This window comes from Balaenoptera acutorostrata, chromosome 16, assembly GCF_949987535.1.
Source record: "Balaenoptera acutorostrata chromosome 16, mBalAcu1.1, whole genome shotgun sequence".
NCBI classification, from domain to species: Eukaryota; Metazoa; Chordata; class Mammalia; order Artiodactyla; family Balaenopteridae; genus Balaenoptera; species Balaenoptera acutorostrata.
Window position 1 is genome coordinate 26,720,647 of NC_080079.1, and position 22,437 is coordinate 26,743,083.

The 22,437-nt window shown below is 45.4% G+C and overlaps 1 protein-coding gene across 4 annotated transcripts in view; it reads right to left on the reverse strand.

Annotated features, from left to right (window-relative positions):
* WBP1L (WW domain binding protein 1 like) overlaps nt 1-22,437 on the reverse strand; it is a 59,034-nt gene that overhangs the window by 30,307 nt on the left and 6,290 nt on the right. Inside the window, exons 2-3 of one of the 4 annotated variants that reach the window (XM_028167768.2) lie at nt 21,243-21,294; nt 15,771-15,832 (exon numbers count right to left, since the gene is read on the reverse strand). The exons of 1 other annotated variant lie outside the window; for it this stretch is intronic. In XM_028167768.2, coding sequence (XP_028023569.1) covers nt 15,771-15,785 — 15 coding nt within the window. In that variant the 5' untranslated portion in view covers nt 15,786-15,832; nt 21,243-21,294. Of the gene's footprint in view, nt 1-5,740; nt 5,911-15,770; nt 15,833-21,242; nt 21,295-22,437 lie in introns of those variants that run through there. 2 more of the 4 variants (XM_007187230.3, XM_007187229.2) reach the window with 2 other exon arrangements.

Sequence of the window (22,437 nt, forward strand, 5' to 3'; positions counted from 1 at the left end):
AAAGAACAAGACAGGTCAAGCAAGTCACCTAGGACTGAATCACCATTTTTAGCAACAGGTGCCTCTTGTGAGGTCCACCTTCAAGTCCAGTTGAGCCCTGCCCACAGCAGCAATGGCTGCAGAGGGGGCACAGAAATGGCTAAACCAGGTCAAATGCAGGGCTGGTTCAACTCACTGTTGCTACAAATTAGCAACAAATAGACTCAAGAAGTGCCAGGGAGGAACTGGTATCCAGCTCCTAGGGAGTCAGGGCAGGGGAAGGAATTTTATAGCACAGTTTTTGGGTTTTTTTTTCTCCAAGTAGTCCCAAATTATTCTGTTTTCCTGGACTAAAATTTACCTCTTCAAGGAAAAGGGGTGGGAGGGGGTGGATCAAACTCATGGGATATTACTGGAGGAAGTGAATGTTTTCTTTGGCTCCATCCTGGATAAAAGTTTCAAAATCAGCAGATACAGTCTTCTTTTCCACTAAGTTACTATCCAGTCCACTGGTTTCTCTTTGCTTTGATAACAAGAATGTGATGAAAAACAAGCACATTCCTCTAAAAAAGCAGCTTCTTGCAACAGAGATGGTTGGGGGGTTGGGGGGTGTTTAAAAAGTCACCTGAAAGGGCTTGGACGAGAACCATCCTTTCTGTTAGGTGACTGTAGGGAACTGAGGTGTTCTATGGAGCTGTGGCTTGTAGTTTTCACTGATTTTTACAAATCAGTTCCAAAAAGAATTTTAGCTTCCACCTCTGGTAGTACAAACAAGTGTTACTTGGTGTTTGCTGCATTTATATACAGCCAGTTCCCTTCCAGCAGGGTCTTGCTTACTTTGTCCTGAATCTGGTAGAGAGGCTAATTAAAATTAGCACACACAGGAGGGTAATGGTGACTGGGACACTCAGTCCCGTGCAGAGAACAGGGCCGCAGGGAGAAGGTCTGGCAGCAGGTTTGGTGCGGGAACTGTACCAGCGATGTGCAACAGCAGGACAGCACTGAGGAGACGTGGCCTCCAGAGCTACCGCCGCCACACGTTAGCTCTGTGATCTCGAATAGATAACTTCTTGAGTTTCACCTGCCTCACAGGTGAAAGGAGATAAGACCTCCTACCTGATGGGTGGCTGTTGTGACAAAATAATCAAAGTATCATGTCAACATTGGCTGATATTCAGCAGTGTAGGGGTTAAATTGGAAGTTGGCAAATTCCGTCTGCCCTCTCCCTGGGCATGGCTCCCGCGCTTGCAGCTCCAGGCTGCCTTCCCTGTGTCCAGGGAGTAACTGGGGTTCAACACTCTGGCTGCCCTGCCACATTCAGCACCAGGCCAAGCAGGGGCCTTTTCAAGAATACAAACAGGGCTTCCTTGGTGGCGCAGTGGTTAAGAATCCGCCTACCAATGCAGGGGACACGGGTTCGAGCTCTGGTCCGGGAAGATCCCACATGCTGCGGAGCAACTAAGCCCGTGCGCCACAACTACTGAGCCTGTGCTCTAGAGCCCGCGAGCCACAACTTCTGAGCCCACGTGCCACAACTACTGAAGCCCGTGCGCCTAGAGCCGGTGCTCCGCAACAAGAGAAGCCACCGCAATGAGAAGCCCGCGCACCGCAACGAAGAGTAGCCCCCGCTCGCCGCAACTAGAGAAAGCCCATGCGTAGCAACAAAGACCCAGTGCAGCCAAAAATAAATAAATAAAATAAATAAATTTATAAAAAAAAAAAAAAAAGAATACAAACAGCCCCCTGTGCCTCTACCCATACATTCCAACCTGGGCAAGGGCACACTGCCTGAGTGGGCCCCAGACCCGCCCCAGTTTCACTGGGGACTACTCATTTCAGTATGAGGGATCATCTCACTTCATCAGTGAGGGCAATTTGGGGGATAATTTTCCCACAGAGAAAGGCAACATTCGAGGTACAGGATATAAATTCCTGTCTTGACGGATCTAGCCTGCATTCCAGCAACTAGAAGTTGCCATCAACTGGTCCTTCCACATACCTACAGCGCAACAACTGAGACCACTGGACTGTGGAAAGCACCACCTGCAAAAGCCACCTTTCCACACCTCTGAACTGTACCACTCCATTCCTAATGTCACTCGCCCACCGCCACCTGCCTAACGTTCCATCACCTGCGTGCTTGTTCTACGCCACCTGCCTGACTGTGAGGGCACGGATAAGAGTTTCTATTGATACCTCTTTGTATCCACAACATGCTTTGAGTAGAACAGGTGCTCAATACTTTTCAGATATAGATGTTGGTCATAAGAATCCTCCAGCATTATAAAATCAATACCTTCTGAATTAAACATGAAATAGAATTTATTCAAATCAGCAGACCAAGAACATTCTGTTGCAACCTTGTTCTCTGAAGATCAGTGATCCATCTGTTAGGTATACAGGATGGATTCCCTCTTAACCAGAAAACTGATTTTCTGACCTTGCCAGATAATGAAGGGATGGCATGCTCACCTGCGTGTTGTATCTAAAATCTGGCACGTGATGCTATCATAGCCCAAAAGTTCAGTAGCTGACTCTCTTCCGAACTTCAGCCCCATTAAGCACAAAAGGACTGTTCTCCAGACAACACTGCAGCTTCCAGGGGGCTGTCTTAACTGTCCCTTGACTGGAAGAACTAATACAGCCTGAGGCCTATCTGCCCTTCACAGACACTGAATTCATGCCACACTCATTATTAGATTGAAGGTCCCTCATGCCTCCCTCTTTCTCAGTGTCATAAAGGACACCAATACTTGATGAACCGAGGTCCTTGTTTTGTCTCAGGCATACTTAATACCAAGACTCACAGATGACAGTTTCCCTTCTCATCTGCAGGAGAAAACAAAAACAACACTCCCAACCTGATCTGTCTGGAATGCTCTTTCCCCAGCTCATATGTCTGGTAAACTCCTACTCATCCTTTGAGACTCAGATCAGATATCACCTTCTCAGGAAAGCCTTCCGTGCCCAACCCCCTCCCCAAGCCTGATTTAGATGCTTTCCCACCCTCTGCTGTCCTAGTCCCTGGGGATCCTCTGTTTCGGGCTTTAGCACGTTGTCATGTAATTATTTCCCAGCTACTAAAGTGCAGGTGGGGGTGGGGTTTGCAGAGGAGTCTCTCAGAGTGGGGCCAGAAACCGCCTGGGTCTGGACCACCCGGGGAACGCAACAGAAATGCAGATACCTGGGCCCTGGGCCCACACCTACTGAATCTACATTTTAATAAGCCCCACTCCCAGGTGATTTTTATGCATTTTGAGAACTACTGCATTAGAGTATGAGCTCCTTGGAAGTAAGGATTGTGCTTTATTTATCCTTTGTGCCGGGTTCGCATTCATTAAGTGCAAAGGCATTATTCAGTAGATGCTGCATGCATGAGAATCTTCCACAGAGTAAAATGTAAAAGGGCACTCAGAGACAAATGTCTCATCTGGTACCTGGGCCACCTAGAAACAACCTTCAGAAAATATGCCCCAACTGGAACAACACATTAATCCAACTCCACTTTCACAGACACTGATAGGTAGTGAGAAAAACACCAGGCTTTGGGATTAAAAGACCTGGGTTTAAAACAAACAAACAAACAGAACTTCGATTACCATTTCCCTAGCTAGCTGAGCAACTCTGGACAAGTAGCTTACCTACTGTAAGCCTCAGCATGCACTTCTGTAGAAATAGAATCACACTACCACATAAGACAGGGGTGTTATGTGGATTAAGAGGGAAATAACATATGAAAGCACGTATATATATTATGTATGATAAAGACTAACGGCATATATGTTTTGTGTCATTTCCTTAAAAACAGAATTATCACCAAGTAATCTTTAGAAGGCTGGCTTTTACATAGCTCCAATAAAAAACAGTTACACTGTCAGGCACAGAAATGCTAGAAATATACAAAATTATGTTACCAAAAATACTCAGGGTTTTTATAGGCAAAGTTTGAATCACAGAAGCCTAAGGCAGAAAGGGCCTCAAGAGGTCCTCTAGTTCGGCCCTCTATCAGGAACCTGTTCAGAAACCAGAACAAAGATTCACCTGCTGTGGATCCTCTGAGATGCTCCCCACAACCAACCCAGTTCTTCATTCCACCTATCTCTGCATCCTTTCACTTAACTGAGCAGAGGTGACTGGACACGAGCAAGACTGATAGTAAATTACACTGGTACAGTAGGCAGTGGCCTCCCAAGTCTCAGTCAATGCACAATGACCAAAATCCCAGGGCAAGAGCTCCTGCCCACTATATCCTTCACCTCTGTAAAGGAACCAGTCCTCTAGCTTCTAGTTTCCTTACGTTTTTGCTAAATGCCTATTCTCAGTCAGCCAAGGTGCTAGTGTTTTAAATATTCTTTTGTGAAATCTTCCCAATGACTCTTCCAGTAGGTTTTATTGTTTCCATTTCAAAGATGAGGTTCAGAGCAGTTAAGCAGCCTCTGAGACCCAGGTGGGGAGCCCGGATATAGACTTGGGTCTTTCTGCCTCCCCAGCCCTGCTCCTTCCACTGTATCAGGCAGTTTCCAGCCGCTATCCCCCGCCTGCTGACATAACATGGGATGTTTCATCCATCCTATTTCCAACGCTGCTCAAAATCCTTGCCAGGGCTTACTCTGCCCAGGGGTTAAAAGGACAGCCTTTCTTGAGGGACAGAGGAGGTGCTCAAAAAGGGCCCCCAACGCTCTGCCTATCGGCTGCATCAAAGGAACTCTGAAGATTAGCAAGAGCAGTAATGGAACGTGCGGAGCTTTTCAGAAAAGCTTACTTTTAAAAGAATTTCAGGCAACCCGAGGGAGACTCTAGCACTTTTCTAAGAGTGAGGTTAAACCAGCAGTCCCTAGCAGTGACTTTCTAAGGCTTCTGGTTTGATCACATCTGTGGCTTTTCCTCCCCCAGGAACAGACAGTAGAGGGTGTGTGTCTGTCCCCACCCCCTCTTACAGCCGCCACTGGTTACAGTTACACATTCCGATACAGACGTGCCTCTCAGACCAAAGAGGGGGCAGGGGTGGCCAGCCCTCAGAAGCCCTGGAACAAATAGTTGGCAACAGCTGTGTTCTCAGAAGACCGCAGTTGGTCGCTCGCTACTGTTTTCTCATTCCACACCAGGTTCTCGGCTATAATTCAGTGCCCCTACTTCAAACAGCCGCGCGCAAAGCAATCAAGTCTCTGCCACAGGGGTCTGCTGGCTTTGAAAAATCGGTCAGGAAGGCCACAACGTGGTCAGTGCCACCCCCATCCCTCTGAGGCATTCAGGCCGTCCCTCAGTCACGCAGCCCTGACCACACGCTGGGGAGGAGAAAGCCTCCGGGCGCCCTACCCTGTAAAAGAAGGCCCCGACCCCAACTCAGAATCTCTTCAGAACCAGGGAACTGTGAAGAAATCTCTGCTAACTAGCCAAATCAAAATGGAGAAGGAATAAAAGGGGTTTTGATCAAGAATCCCGCTCGGCCTCTCCCCCTCCCCAGCCTCACTCAACTGTTTCCTCCCTAAGGCTTTGGTAACAGTTTTATGGTGCTCATGGAAAATCAGAACGGAGGGCCCCAGAGAGACCTCAGGGAGGTAGGGGGTTAAGAACACGGTGGCTCTGGGAATAAGGAGCAACTAGCAGGCAGGAAAGGAAGACTGGAAAATTCTGTGGGAGCTGGCCTGTTTTAACTGCAAGACATTTTCTAAAAGGTTCCCTCCGCCCAAAGCAGCAGGATGATAAACTCCCACCCTTCTTCCCTTCCCGAACCCGATCCACGGACCACCCGTTCCATTACCTGTCTAAGACCCAAAAGGAAAGGCATCCTGCAAGAGCATCGTCCACACTAACGTTGGGAACAAAGGGCTTTTTAAAAGTTAAGGTCTTGGAATGAGCATTTCCCCTGGTGGGCCTGGTACTCAGCGGTCCCGGTTAACCGGCCTTCCTTAGCAAAGAAGAGAAAGTAAACAGACTCCTGGGACCAAGCAGGCACTCTGCCTCCTGCTCTCCTCACTGGTTCCCCCCCAACCAGGCTCCCACCCCCCCGCCTGGCTCCGACCCACCCCCACCTTCTCGTGACATATCTCAGACGCAGCAAAGCTGAAGCTGTCTGCCAAGGGGGAAATGACATCAGTTCAGGCACGGCAGAAAAAACTCCAGACAGCTGCTGCTGTGGAATACTGAGAAGGATGTGCTGCAAACCTAGGAAGGCCTGCCCTGGACCCACCTAGGGCTGGAGCCCACAGCAGGAGGAGGATGGGGGCTGCTGCCCGCTGCCTGCTCCCATTGGCTCTGAGCAGGCTGGGCTGTACATAAATCAAGGCTCTATAGCTGAAAAGAGCTACACTTCTCTGAATAACGACTGGATTCTAATAGCTCCCAAGTTATTGTTTCTCCTCCTTGGGAAAGAAAAGGAGCCCAGGGGCTGTCAGTTTCACAGAAACTTTTCCTCCCCCCACCCCTGCCAGAGCTGGTGCTCAATAAAAGTGCACTCTGGCCTGGTTGTCCAACTTTCTCTAGGGATGGATGCAATTCATAGAGACGGGTAGGAGAGGCACCCCTCCCCCAGCGAAGGCAGGACCTGCTACCTTGGGCACTGACCTCTCAAGCCCTCGCTTTGACAGGAGAGTTTATATTTCATAAACAAATTACGTGTACAGGTGCCAACATCTTTCCTCACTTGTCTTACAAAAGGTACAACAAGTCCCACCGCAGCCTCCAAGTTGCCAGTGAAGCAGATCATCTATATTTAAACCAACTCTTGCTTCTGAAAAGTTCACCACCTTAGGTTTGTCAGGCTTTCTTCTCTAAGCTCAGTTTATGGAGAAAATGGCTCTCTGTAAGGTTGGCGTCCTCATCTGACTTCTCCCAGTCAGTGGTGTAAGCCAACCCTCATGTGGCCACTGTTCCCTCAAGAGCAGGTCACAGTCGCTCCCTCCAGCCCTGAATCCTCTACCAAAGACAACACTAGCAAAGGTCCGTGTTTGGATTTGGACTTGCAGAAATGACTCTCAAGGAGAACAATCTTCAGAGGAACTTTATCAACCCAAAGTTACTTTCTAATAATTATATTGCTGTCACTCAAAGCAAGTATCTCATCTTTCTTTTTACTTTCTGCAACAATTTTCTTTCAGTGATACTTATCGAAGGCCCCTGTGGGACTGGCACTGTGCTGGGCAGACCCAGGTAACTCAGAAATGATTCTTGCAAATTAGTATCTTTCACCTCCACCTAGGACAATAAATTAGCAGTATGTAACACTTACAGCAAGGTGAGTTGCCAAAAGTACTTAGTGAATCCAGCCAGACACACAATGTGCTTGCTGCAGGTCTACTGACGGTCAAGGTCACACCGACTTTCCTGACAAGGAAATGAATGAGCCAAGCCAGCTGGGCCATTTCCTGGAGGCTCACAAAAAAATGACTCACAGCCTCATTGCTTTGCAGAAGGGAAGAGGGGTGAAGTGGTTTCTGCTGCTGCAGGTGTTTGGGGACTAGGGAGCCATTCTTCAGCAAATATGTATTCTCAAGACATGGTCATCCAGTCTATCCCATGCCTTGCTGCTACCCTCACATACAGGCCGAACTGCCAGACAGGCAGGACTGGACATCGAGGCACAAGAGAGAAGAGGCTGCTTCCAACGCCCTCCTTTCATTTCCTCAGTTCCCTGGCAACCGCCGACCATCCCAAAACACATGCAGCATTATTAACTTTGACAGTCAAACTGGAGGAAGGGGCATCCTCAGCCCCGCCTGGGCAACTCTGGTCTGAACCTACCTAACAAGAGAGAGTTAGGTGACACCTGCAGCTCTACAGAAAGAGTACATGGCGTAAGTGTACTTATTCATTCATTCATTCCACACCTATTGAATGCCCACAGTGTGCCAGGGCACTGGTCTAGGTGCTGGAGGTACCGCCATGAGCAAAACAGTCAAGAACCCTTGCTCTAATGGGCAAAGGAAACATTCCACATTTCCAAATAATATGTATCAGCAGTCATCTCTGAATAAGTGGAACTGCAACAAAATTATTAGAAATCCAAAAATAATCTTGTGAAAGTTCAATCTAAATTATCAAAATTGCAACATAGGCTGCCCAATTTCCTCCCAACCTAATGAATCATCCTTTTATGGAAGCTACTCAAGACAGTGTTTCTAATCAGCATTTGCCTACTTTTATCTTCTTATAAGATCTTAAGTTCCTTGTGCAAGGCAGCGTTAAACCCAAAACATTGCATGGAGCACATCATATACTCTAACAAAGTGATCACTGAGAATGGCTTCTTTCTCACTGATCTACTTTTCCTTGCCCCTAGTCCCTGACCAACCCTCACTGAGCACTAAGATTTGGGGGATGAGGAGAAAAAGCTGAATTGGCAAATGCAGGCATTCCCCAGAAGGCGAGTTCACTTTTCTCCATGCTCTACAAATATTATAACCCAGGGACATAGCAGTCAGTTTGGGGATTTAAGAGGCAAGAGGATAATCAGCAATTTCTGCTAGTCTGAGAAAAAAGGGTTCTTTTATGTAAGTGATCCAGGTTCGTACATGGTGGACCAAAGCTAAGTCAAATCCTTCTTCAAACCATTTTGGTCATCTGCCTGACAATGCAGAATTTAATTCAATGTTGAATTCACCAATTAAAAAAAAAAAAAAAAAAAAGGAAGAGTCACAGTAAACCGGATGGAGCAGGATTATGTTGTCAAAATGTTGCAATTTAATCCCACTACTGGGCATATACCCAGAGACAACCATAATTCAAAAAAGACACATGCACCCCAATGTTTACTGCAGCACTATTTACAACAGCCGGGTCATGGAAGCAACCTAAATGCCCATCAACAGGTGAATGGATAAAGAAGATGTGGTACATATATATAATGGAATACTACTCAGCCATAAAAAGGAACGAAATTGGGTCATTTGTAGAGACGTGGATGGGCCTAGAGACTGTCATACAGAGTAAAGTAAGTCAGAAAGAGAAAAACAAATATCGTATATTAACGCATATATGTGGAACCTAGAAAAATGGAACAGATGAACCGGTTTGCAAGGCAGAAATACAGACACAAACGTAGAGAACAAACGTATGGACACCAAGGGGGGAAAGTGGGGGTAGGGGGGATGAACTGGGAGACTGGGAGATTGGGATTGACATGTATACACTAATATGTATAAAATAGATAATAAGAACCTGCTGTATAAAAAATAAAATAAAATTCAAAACAAAAATGTTGCAGTTTAACAACTGTTTATGGCCCCAAGCAATGTCTGAGACATCCTTCCACTGACCCAGACCTCTCTTTCCCAGTTCAGAGAACTCACAAAGATAGTAATGCTGGAATCCTTTGGATTAACTTATTATGTAAGAAAACAGTGTTCGGGGCTTCCCTGGTGGCGCAGTGGTTAAGAATCCTCCTGCCAGTGCAGGGCACACAGGTTCAAGCCCTGGTCCGGGAAGATCCCACATGCCGCGGAGCAACTAAGCCCGCGAGCCACAACTACTGAGCCTGTGCTCTAGAGCCCGCGAGCCACAACTACTGAGCCCACGTGCCACAACTACTGAAGCTCGCGCACCTAGAGCCTGTGCTCCGCAACAAGAGAAGCCACCACAATGAGAAGCCCACGCACCGTAACGAAGAGTAGCCCCCGCTCACCGCGACTAGAGAAAGCCCACGCACAGCAACAAAGACCCAACGCAGCCAAAAATTAATTAATACAAAAAAAAGAAGACATACTGCAACAGCATATATGTTCATGGCTAGTGGAATTCATTCCTTCACTGTACTTGATTTAAGAATCTTTTGAGGGCTTCCCTGGTGGCGCAGTGGTTGAGAATCTGCCTGCCAATGCAGGGAACACGGGTTCAAGCCCTGGTCTGGGGAGATCCCACATGCCATGGAGCAACTAGGCCCGTGAGCCACAACTACTGAGCTTGCGCGTCTGGAGCCTGTGCCCCGCAACAAGAGAGGCCGCGATAGTGAGAGGCCCGCGCACCGCGATGAAGAGTGGCCCCCGCTTGCCGCAACTAGAGAAAGCCCTCGCACAGAGACGAAGACCCAACACAGCCAAAAAAAATAAAATAAATTAATTTTTTTAAAAAATTTAAAAAAAAAATCTTTCGGCAACTTTTTCTAAGCAGCCTATGCATTTATAATCTTTAAATTCTGGGAAGGAGCCGGGGAGAGACACTTATTTATTACTGACAATGAGCCAGCCTCTGTGCTAGAACTTCATTTAACCAACATCTCACTTAATGTGACAACAATCCCATGATGTAGGTATTATTATCTTTATTGTTCAGTTGCAGAAACTGAAGTATATGGAGACCTTGCCCAAGGTCACACAGTAGGCAGAGGAAGAGCAAGGATTTGAATGAAGTCTCTGGCTCCAAAGACTCTTTCCTTTACAATAACACAGGAGTCATGATATTAGACCAGAAGTTATCAATAAGGCAAAAACCAGAACTGAGGGTCAGTTGAACGCTGAGCAGACATGCATGTCCCTGGTCAGTGCTCCGGAATCCTGTCTATAAGACTGTCACTTATACCGGATCTGACAGTGGTGTTCCCAAGGGTGGAGTCAGGGCGCTGGGGCCCCAAGACTCCCATTCTGACCCACTTTGGGGCTGAGCTCTGTGAGGTAAATGACTGGGGAAGTCCTGAAGTTCTCATATGTTCCCAACACACAATGGGTCCCCACACAAGGAGCAAGCTGGCATGGAAGGTCTTCCATGCCTTGGATCTCAACTAACCTGGTGAAGTGCTTGTCATCTGGCCAGTGGAGGCTAAAGGAGACTAGGGTTGAGGGCCCCCGAGTTTCTCATTTCGCAATCAAGGAATCTGAAGAAAGAGGGTTTTGTCAGAACAGGACAGCAACTGCCAGGCTTCTAGGGCAGGAGATAATCTCCAGCCCTAAAGCCTTTTTATTTCCAGGAGTTTTGAGTAGAGGCTGCTAGTCAGACACAGAACATCTAAGATAAAAATAAAAGACCTTTCTTATCTTTCTCGGGTTGTGCACAAGCACATTTAAATGCCCTAGAGTTCTGACTCAAAAAACGCAGAAATGAATACTAACCCAAACCCCAAACCGATGGGAGTGCCACAATCAAAGTCAAACCAAGATATTGTCACGTCATGAATGCGAGGCTTGGCATCAATAAAAGGATCCTGAAGTAATTATTTTGGGGAATGCCATAGGAAGAATTCCAAGCCCAGAACAAAGATTTGCAGAACCTTGCCAAGTAGAAATGTTAAGGACTGCTCAGCTGCCAGAAACCAAGAACACTAGATTATCTGTGTCCTGGGGCTGGACAAAGGCAGACATGTAGCAAGCCTGCAGAGGCAAGAAAACACACCTCTCCTGGGCTCCGCGCAGGACAAGGAGTTCTACAAGTCACAGGGCTTGTTTCTTCTACAAGGCATCCATGAAAACCTGTGGATGCTCTCCTACTATTGTACTGAGTCTTCCCAGAAGTTGTCTGGGCAAACAGCCCTCAATTGCAATCACTTGCTAAACATCAAATCATATATTTCAGAGAGGGAGGATCCTAACCTACACTGATATCTCATATTTTACAGACGAAAAACATGAGCTTCAGTGACGTTAGGTAATCATTCAAGGACACACAGCTAGTAGGCAGTGGAGCCAGCATTACAACCAGGTCTGCGTGGCTCCAGAATGGCTTGAACACGCATGGAGACAGTACTCTGATATCATACCCGTCACTTCCGCCTCTTCTGTGACATGATAGTCACAGTCACATCCAGCCACCCAGGATATACCATGGAGATGAGAAGGATGCAACACTGGATGAACTGGTCTTGCCCTGGAGGATTGATTTATCCGATTACACAGTTAGAGAGAAAAGACAGCAGACACAGAGACAAACGTAGGCACCCTACAACAAATGTGGGGGGAGGAGTAGAGGCGGTAAATGCACGAAGGGCTTGAAGAAGGGAAGCTATTGAGGGATAAAATGGCCAAAGAAAGTTTTACCAAGAGATGGCTAACTAAAAATCATGTAGGGTTTGGGGGAGAAGGTGAACACACTAAGCAGGGCCAAGCATGACTGAAAGCATGGAAACAAGGGCACACGGGGCATCTGAGAAAGGCAGACGATGGGCAAAGATCAGCTGGAGGTACAATGCATACATGTGTGTATTTACTGAGTACCTGTAACCAGCATATCTTTTCTTTCTGATGACTACGACTAAAATATGATAAATCTTGAAGTTGACTTTGTGGGGGGGGATGTGGGAGGTGGAGAGAATACACCCATGGCAATGGTACAGCCTTAGTCTTTTAAAAAGAGAGAAAAATCAGGGCTTCCCTGGTGGCGCAGTGGTTAAGAATCCGCCTGCCAATGCAGGGGACACGGGTTCGAGCCCTGGTCCGGGAAGATCCCACATGCCGCGGAGCAACTAAGCCCGTGTGCCACAACTACTGAGCCTGCACTCTAGGGCCCGCGAGCCACAACTAGGAGCCCACGCACTGCAACTACTGAAGCCCACGCGCCTAGAGCCCGTGCTCCACAACAAGAGAAGCCACCGCAGTGAGAAGCCCTCGCACCGCAGCAAAGAGTTGCCCCTGCTTGCCGCAACTAGAGAAAGCCCGTGCGCAGCAATGAAGACCCAACGCAGCCAAAAATAAATAAATTAAAATATATATATAGAAATATCTCATAAACAATCATAACAAATAAACTTAAAAAAAATTTTTTTTTAAATAAAAATAGAGAAAAATCAAAGTAGCAGAAGCTGAAACAAGTTTACAACAGCTTCCTAAGGCTTCTGCCTCTTGCTTCTCTGCCCCCTAACAAGAAAATCCTTTACTGCTGACAATCAATCACCCCACTGATATTTATCACCTTCATGGATAAACATTTACTGCCCTCTCTGGAGAGTCCAGGGGTCTCCGAAACTCACCACTGACAGGGGGCTGTCACTGATGGTTAGTGCGCTGTTGCTGGATCTGCAACTTTAGCTTTATCAAGTACAACAGCAGCCTTGTTTGCTTTTATACCAAAATGCTAGGTTCATTTTTCCTGCCCTGAAAACAGTTCACCAAACTGTCAAGTAGCCAAGAATTACATGAAAATCAGCAAGCTACAACTCAGGGTTGTCCCCAGAAATATTTCACGTCTCCTCACAAATTGCTCTCTAAACCAAAGATCAGAATAAGAAAAAACGGGGGGGGGGGACCTAGGTCACACCAACTACATGATACACTCTCACATGTAACTTGGAAAGAGAACTCCATTTAGGAAAATTAGTCTTCAAGGTCTCCACTAAATCTGATTTCATCTTTCACTTATATTTAAATTTAGGGCAGGATAGAGACTCCACTTTTGGTGCAATGGTGGTAGGCCCAAGGAAAGGGCTAACATCATCGTCATTTTATTAAAGGTACCTCAACTCTAAGCCCCTGGTTGTGATTTTATAGGAAAATCCACTCTTTTTTTTTTTTTAACATCTTTATTGGAGTATAATTGCTTTACAATGGTGTGTTAGTTGCTGCTTTATAACGAAGTGAATCAGCTATACATATATCCCCATATCTCCTCCCTCCTGCGTCTCCCTCCCACCCTCCCTATCCCACCCCTCTAGGTGGTCACAAAACACGGAGCTGATCTCCCTGTGCTATACGGCTGCTTCCCACTAGCTATCTATTTTACATTTGGTAGTACCACTCACTCTTTCATGTGCTCATAAATTCAGCAAAGTTATTTATTCTCAGGCCTATCTCCTCTTCTATAGTATAAGCAACTTAAGGGCAACATGGGTAACTTTCATTTCTGTGTCCCTCACAATACCAAGTAATGCCTCACACAAAGCAGGCCCTCAAGAAAAACTGGTTACATGGATGAAGAGAACTGATGACTAAAGAGAAGATGGTAAAAATGAAGCTAATGCAGCTAAATCCCCAAACATTTGGGCAGAAGACTTCTTCTGGTCACAGAAACCTGTAAAACAGCTAAGAGATAAGGAGTGCACCTGGATGGTACTCTGAGCTCACGAGGCTTGATGAAGGGATTGCGAAACCCTCTCGATTGCGAAACCCTCTCGATATCTAACTTCTCAGCTGAGGAATTTAAAGCACTTAAGCCATCTCAAAAGCAAAACTGCCTTCCTCAAGGCAGAGCTGGGACGTGATCTAACGCCCCCGTGACAGTTTTTCCTTTATGGGGAATGGGATGAAGCGGCTTCTGGTTTTGCCTCCCGTTCACCAGAAACTCCATTAGCAACACCTGGAAGTCGCCTTTTTTTGCTTAAAGGATTGTGAAACTTAATAAGGCCTAGTTGGAAACACAGCTCCTGGCACTAGGCCTTCCCTCAGTTCCTGGATCTTATGTATATCAAATATTACCTCCTCCTTCCTTAGGCTGTTCAGTAACCAAATCTACTCCAGGTCTAAGATTTCATGGTCAAAAATACCAGCGGAAAACTTTATGACAACTTATCCCTCCGATAAGCTGTAGGGAGTGGGGAAACTTCTGGAACATGCACATCCACACCCCAAGTAAAATGATGACTGAAGGTGGTGAAACTGTAGAGGGAATCACACCAGATGCAGGGACGCCGGACCTTTCATCACATTACACCCAACCACGGGCCACACCTGAACCCTGGATTCCCAGGCCGCAGAGTGAGGCAACACAGGATGACAGCAGTAAGTAAACCGACTTCAAAAACACCTTGACCCGGGGTCCAAGTCGTGAAGAAAGCACTACAGCAAAGCAGAAGTGGGCAGGAAGACCCTGCTCTATAAGCGGAAAGCTTAGGGGGAAAACGCTGGAAGGGCCTTTGAGAAAGCATCCCCCATCACAGCAAGAAGTCAGCACAAGTCACTATCCCTCCCTGAAAAGAAGTAGCAGGTGCCAGTATCTTATATTTTAGATCCAACGTCCCAAAGTTCTTCACTTTTCTCAAGATGCACGTTCTTGGCAAGATGTGCTCAGTATTATTGAGAATTACATTTTTCTTTTTTTTCGGCCGCACCGTGCAGCTTGTGGGATCTTAGTTCCCCGACCAGGGATTGAACCCAGGCCCTCGAAAGTAGGAGCACAGGGTCCTAACCACTGGACCACCAGGGAATTCCCAGTGTTATAGAAAAGGTGGCACTAACCAATGAGAGACACAATAAAGCATCATCCTTGCAGAGATCTCAAGGTTTATAAACTACTTTCACATCCCTTTTCATTGTTCCTTATATCAGCTGGTGATAGGGCCAGGCAGTTACCATCCCCACTTGCCGGGCAGTACACTGGTCTGGAAATGTGCGTTGACCTAGGACTAGACCTAGGGTTTCTGAGTGAAGAGGCAGAGGTCTTCCCATGGAACCCCAGTGAGTGACTGCCTAGGGGCAGATTTTCCTCTAAGCTAGACTCTGTCAGGGCTCTGGCACTCTACCATGCTACCACCTATTCTCATGACCCTGGGCCAATTACTTCACCTCTCTGAGCCTTCATTACTTTTATCAGCATCACCCAGAGACCGCTCCGAGGCAGCCATTTCTGCGATAAGAGGCTCACATGGTTAAAGAAGTTTACCGACCCTTTTGGAGATTCACGATGCATGTGCTTTACAGTTAAGCCTCTGAAGGGTCCCACAGTTAAGAAGCCTGTTCAACCCTAAATCTCCTACATTTCAAACAGCACAGCCTCTCTTACTGAACATCTGTTCATAGCATCATTATCTCTACGGTGTCTTTCAGCCTCCAAATTCTATGTTCCATCTCTCCCTCAGCAGCGTTGCTCATTAGCCGTGAGACACACCCCCCCGCATCCCCCCGCCCCCCACCCCCCACCCCCCGCCGCTAATACTGTACCTTGAGGGCGGGCATGGTCAGCCAGACACGGGATGGGGACACCCAGCCTAGGCCCTGGAGAGCTGAAAGAGAAGATACGCAAACAGGGTCTCCTCATTTTCCCAGGTTTCTCTGAACATTTGTGCAATCTCAGATAAGAACAGGATTTTTCCAAAAATTCTCCCTACACTAGAAATTGAGGGCAAAAGTCATAAGTTAATCTTTCACTTTATATACTGGGCAGAGGTTGGAAATGGATATGTGTCCAAAAAAAAAAAAAAGTTTTGAGAGGGAAAAAGGGGGGGGGGGGCGGGCTGCCATGATTAAAACTTCACCACTAGACCTGTTCAACTAAAAAAGAAGAAGCCGGGGTTGGAAGAGCACTTTTGATACTCATAGGATTGAAGCATGTCACTGGGGAGTAACTTTTTTAAAGTAGTGTGACACAGGGTTAATTATTCACGAAAACTGAAGAACTATCATAATTAGCTGAACTTTCTAATAGTATTTTTACCCCTAGATCCAAATTAAATTCTCACACACAAGATCCTCTCCTGTAACATTAAGGAATTATTGTCAGTTTTTTAGGGTGTGATATGGGAGGGTGGTTATGTTCGGGAACATAGTCCTTTTATCTTTTAGAGATTCAAACAGAACTATTTATGGTTGAGATGATATGAAGTCTGAAATTTGCTTCAAAATAATTTCACTGGGGATAAATGGAAGTGAAAGTGGATCCAGTATAGATAAAATAAGACTGGCCAAGATACTACATTGCTGAAGTTGGGAGATGGGTACATGCTGGTTCATTATACCATTCTCTTTTTTTTTTGTAAATGTTTAAAATGCTCCATAATAAAAAAAAAATTAAAGGATTCTATTCTGAATAATGTCCATTTTTGACCCTATATAATATTAAGCTTTACAGAGCCCTTAAAACAAATAGGGAACACCAAAAGCTCAAGCAACAAAAGAAAAACACAGATAAACTGGAATTCATCAAAATTAAAAACAGCTGTACTTCAAAGGACACCATCAAGAAAGTGAAAAAAAAAAGATTGGGAGGAAATATTTGCAAATCATTTATCTGATAAGGGATTCATATACGCTTCTTAACTGTGAGACTCTTCAGAGGCTTAACTGTAAAGCACATGCATCATGAATCTCCATGAGAAATGGTAGACTTCTGTGACCACGAGGGCCTCTTCCTCTTACAGCAGAAATGGCTGCCTCGGAGCCGTCTCTGGGAGATGCTGATAGAAGTAATGAAGGCTCAGAGAGGTAAAGTAATTGGTCCAGGGTCATGAGAAGAGATGTTAGCATGGCTAGGTCTAGAGTGCCAGAGCCCTGACAAAGTCTAGTTTAAAGGAAAACCTCCCCTTGGACAGTCACTCACTGGGATTCCATGGGAAGACCACTGTCCTGTCAGTCAGATAAGGGCCTTTAAAACAAACAAAGGATTGAATAGGCATTTCTCCCAAGAATATATACAAATGGCCAATAAGAACGCAAAAAGGGGACTTCCCTGGCAGCCCAGTGGTTAAGACTCCGAGCTTCCAATGCAGGGGGCAGGGGTTCAATCCCTGTTCGGGGAACTAAGATCCTACATGCTGCATGGCATGGCCAAAAAAAACCAAAAACCAAACAAACAAACCAAAAAAAAAAAAAAACCCAAATAACAAACAAAAAAAGAACACAAAAAGATGTTCAACATTACTAGTTATTAGGGAAATACAAATCAAAACCACAGTGGGATACTACTTCACACCCACTAGGATGGCTATGATTTTAAAAAAGACAGTATTGATGAGGATGTGGAGAAACTGACACCCTCATACATTCCTAGCAGGGATATATAATGGTGCAGCCACTATGGAAAACAGTCTGGCAGTTCCTCAAAAGTTAAACATAGAGTGACGATATGACCCAGCAATTCTACTTCTAAGTGTATACCCATGAGAATGAAAACATATGTCCACTCAAAAACTGTATATTCATGTTCAAAGCAGCATTATTCACAATAGCCCCAAAGTGGAAAAAGCCCAAATATCCATCAATTGAGGACTATATGTGTTACAACCATACAAAGGAATATTAATCAGCCATAAAAAGGAATGACATAGTGATATATGTTACAACATGGATGAACCCTGAAAACACTATGCTAAGTGAAAGAAGGCACTCACAAAATAGCACATGGTATATGATTCCATTTACATGAAACATCCATAATGGGCAAATAGAGACAGAAAGCAGATTATTGGTTGCCAGGGACTTGGGGGATGGGGCAGGGAGAGGGGGAATGACTGCTGATACAGAATTTCTTTTGGGGGTGATGAAAACGTTCTGAAATTAGCTAGTGGTGAGGTGGTCCAAACTTGTGAATATACTAGAACCCACTAAATTGTATACTCTAAAAGAGTGAATTTTATGGTATGTGAATTATATCTCAATAAAGCTGTATTACAAAAAAGAAAAAAGCCTCAGAAACCATCCTCACCTCAGAACAGGAAGTACCAAATGGAGGTTGGGGACAGGTGTCAAGAAGCCCCAGCGAGTCCCTCAGCTCGGTACAGTACACTGTGTGCTGAGAGCAGACAGATCTGCGTGTGGCAGCACTGTGGTCAGAATGAACGACGAACCACAACCCCCAACTCTTTTCCTCACTCAAGAGGCTGCAGTGGTGCGTGTATCAGAATAATAGCATATATCCTAACTTACCTGCTCTAAGAATAAATGATTTCATACCTTATTATTAGAAAATAGTTGTTGAAAAAACACCTCATCTGATCACCAAGGCTGATGATATGGAAAGTGATTCACGTGCATTTTGGACAAGGAGTGAACCAAAATATATTCTTAAATTCCTCCACTGAAAACAAACCTTGGATCAGTAAGGGAATAGGGAAGCCTTAAAGTTCCCCAGAGCTAAAATAATTAATAACAACAACAACAACAAGGGCTAACATTTGCCAATTACTATGTGGCAGGCACTGCTCTAAGTGCTTTACAAGTATTAACTCAGTTAACCCTCACAATAACCCTACAGGCTAGGTGCTATTAACCCATTTTACAGATGAGGATACTGAGTTAACTAACTCGTCCAAGGTTATATGGAGGCAGTCTGGCTCCAGAGTCTGCACTCTCAGCAATGCCACTTCCAGGCGTCTTTTCTGGGATGACCACCACGGAGGGGTGGTAGTTCGGGCATGAAATTAGACTTGTGTACCACACAGCAATTGGCCAACAGCTCCAGGCCACCTGCTTGACATCTTCCAGAGGACCACAAACCACTTCCTTCAGCACATGGGCAGGCATTTCTACCCTCCTCTGGCTAGAGGCTCACTGCTCTTGTGTGAATCCTACTCCACAGCAAAGGGAGCAACCAGTTTGCAGACAGGGAGACTGGAAGCTAAGCCAATTAGAGAACTATAGGCTTTTGAGAAAGTAAACTGAAATGTTCCCCAGGTGCCCGTGTTAAGAGTCAGAAGGCACATCTTCAAGGATAAGCAGAGGGTGCAGGTGAAGAAATGATGTTCACATGTGTGTGGGGAAGTGAGCCCTTGCATACCCTACTGATGGGAATGTGAACTGATAAAGCCATTTGGGGGAGCAAGTTAGCACTATTGGCCCCAAATTCCAAATGTACATACCCTATAATCCCACAGTCCCCAGTTCCACTTCTAGGAATCTAGCAAACTGCAGAAAGAAATAAGTGCAACAATGTTCACTGCAGCACAGCTTGAAATGGCAATATCTTGGACACAATGTATGTTCATTTATGGAGGGGTAGTCAAATAAATCATGGTCTAAAGCAATTACAGGCATTAAAAAAAAATCAGAGGCATATATGCAATATGAAAAGAAGTCTACAATATATTAAGGTTTTAAAAAAAGGTGCATGTTGTTAAAGTACTACATATAAATTATCCCATTTTTGCTTTAAAAACAAATAGAAGAAAATTAAGAACCCTACCCATACCAACAACTTTATGTATTTTATGTGTGTGGATGTAAGTTTATACATAGGAGTTATATTACTATATCTATAAATTTGCAGCATAAGCAGAAAAATCAAAAATACACAAACCACAAACTTTTTTTTCCTCTAAGTATTTTTGTATTTCTCTATTATTTACCATTGTTATGAGCATGTGTTATTTTTGTGTAATTAAAAACTGATGTGAAAAGGTAAAAGGTACCTCAAAGCCCAAAGAAAAGCAGCAATCGGGTCTAAGAAAGGGATTGGAGACAGCCAGATTGGTCCTTATGCGAAATCAGGCCGGTGCAGGTTTTCCGCTCCCAGCTCCCACCCACAGCAACAGCAGCAAGGGGATTTGCATATTTAAAGACAAGGGACTCAAGAAAAAAAGAAAGAAGTACACAGGATGAACTTCTCACACTGTTCGACTCTATATTCAAGTCCCAAAGAGCTACCGTGCTCCAACATCCCAGTGTAGAAAGCCAAATATTAACTTTCTCTCCCAAATAAACCACAAAAGTGTAAATCTGATCAATAAACTAAGCTATGGTGTTTTTCATTGTGTCTGTGTTTGGTTGGGGTTTGATACGATTGGAGTGAAACTGCCAGGTGGAATTTTAGATGAGGAAGATTAATTTTTAAACGGCAAACAAAAAGCAGTATGTACAATTTTGAAAAATATGATTATTTTCTCCATGCACCGCATGTGTCTCTGATCTGCAATAATGTGTAACAAAAGTGTTACAATGTAAGATCTGTCTTGCTCCATATTTAAAAATCAAAACAGAAATGTTTTGATAACTTCACTCTAGGATCCACCCTTCCAAACCACAAATATTCTTGTAACGTCTTACATTCACTCTCATCTCTTCCAAAACAAGTTTAAATTCTTTAAAACACCTAAGATCGTGAATCAAAACCGAGCCATGACTCTATGAGGGTGATGACGGCACCAGGAACAGAAGATATACAGCTCATCTGCTTTCCCACAGAAGAAAGTATGGAAAGATGAAAACCAAAAGTAAATAAATCCAGCTATGGGAATGTAGCTGAGTAAGCGAAAGTATCCCCAAAACCCCAAAAACCCCATCCAGGCAAGACTTACAAGTCTGAGGGGATGACCTACTTTAATTCCCACACTGGGAAAGCCCAGAATTGTATCAACAAGCGGCAGAATTCAATAGGATGAGACTTGTTTCCCTTCTCCTTACCTCCCATGTTGCAATGTTCTGGATTTATTTGTATTTCTTTGTTTGTGGTTTCCACATTTGCATGTGGGTTTTTGGCCAGACTTTGCTCCACCTAGTGGAACGTCAAAGGATGGGCCAAAAGGGAGGTGCCCACTGGCAGACCTCAGCCTGACTGCTGTATGCGGCTGAGTGGACAGGTCACCAAGACCCGCTGTCACCGTTCCCTGCCACCCAGTGGCTGCGCTGTCTGTGCGGTTATAGTGGGATCGGTGGCCCCAGCAGGGCCCACAGTTGGGGTGGTAGGGCAAGGAATGAACCCACCTGGTCATTGCTCCACCTGGTCCTGATGGTCCCTCAAACGTCAGTCCAGCAACTTAAGGCAAGAAAGAAAGAGGCCCTCAGGTGTACGGATGGCCAGGCATTCAAAAGGCTGTCGGAATTCTGAATCCAAAGCCATCTAAGTTACCCACAGCACCCACAGAGTAGCCAGCTTGTGCCCAGCACCCACAGATGAGGGGCATCCTGGGACCTGGAGGAGAGGGCTCTCCTCCAGACACAGCTCTGGTAAGATCCAGGACCGTCAGCTTCCCTCGTGGCGACCTGAGAACATCTAACGGTTTCTGCAGGCTGAGCGTGTGTAAGAACAAACTAACATTCGTGAGGCCGAAAATGAGAGGAGAGCCAAGATCTGGAATGAGGAAAGGAAAAAATTCTAAGAACATGACTCAGTTCAGATTGGTGGTGGGACCATGGAGGGCACAGAAATGAAAGTGACTGGCCATCAGGCTTTCACTGGGACGAAAACAAACGTTCTTAAAGTGAAACCACAAAGGCAGACCAAAGTGAGAGGAAAGAAGGTTTAAGATGGGGTGACTTAAGGAGGCTCACCTGCTTACTGAACCACAGACTAAAAAAATGTGCTTTTGTCAAAATAGTTGATGTTGGCTGACGATGATGAGCTGACTGGTAACACATGTCAACAAATCTGAGAGATCAGGATTCAGGACACTAAAGCTTTAAACTGTCCCACCTGAAATTTGTCGTCAGAGGTTATTTCACACGCATCTTTTCATAGGAAGGCTGACCTCAAATCCCACGATACTGGGCAGGAGCTGGTAAGGGGATAGCAGGTACCACACAAGGGTTTCTCCACCTTGGCGCTACTGACATTTTGCGGAGGACAATTCTTTGCTGTGGGGCACTACCCTGAGGACATTTAGCAGCACCCCTGGCCTTCATACAACAGATGCCAGTAGTGCTCCTGAGTTACGACAATCAAAAATGTTTCCAGACACTGACAAATGTCCTCAGGCAGGGGCAAAATTGTCTCCGATTGAGAACCACTATTCTACATAGGTTCACCATGAAGAGTTACCTACATAGGTAAAAGATCACAGGGACAAACCTAAACTCAGATATAGAACAGAATCAAGGAAGTCACTTCCAAACTCCCCAAATCTCAGTTTCTGAACCTAGTTTGAGAGTTGACACTAACGTACCAACCACAATGCACTCT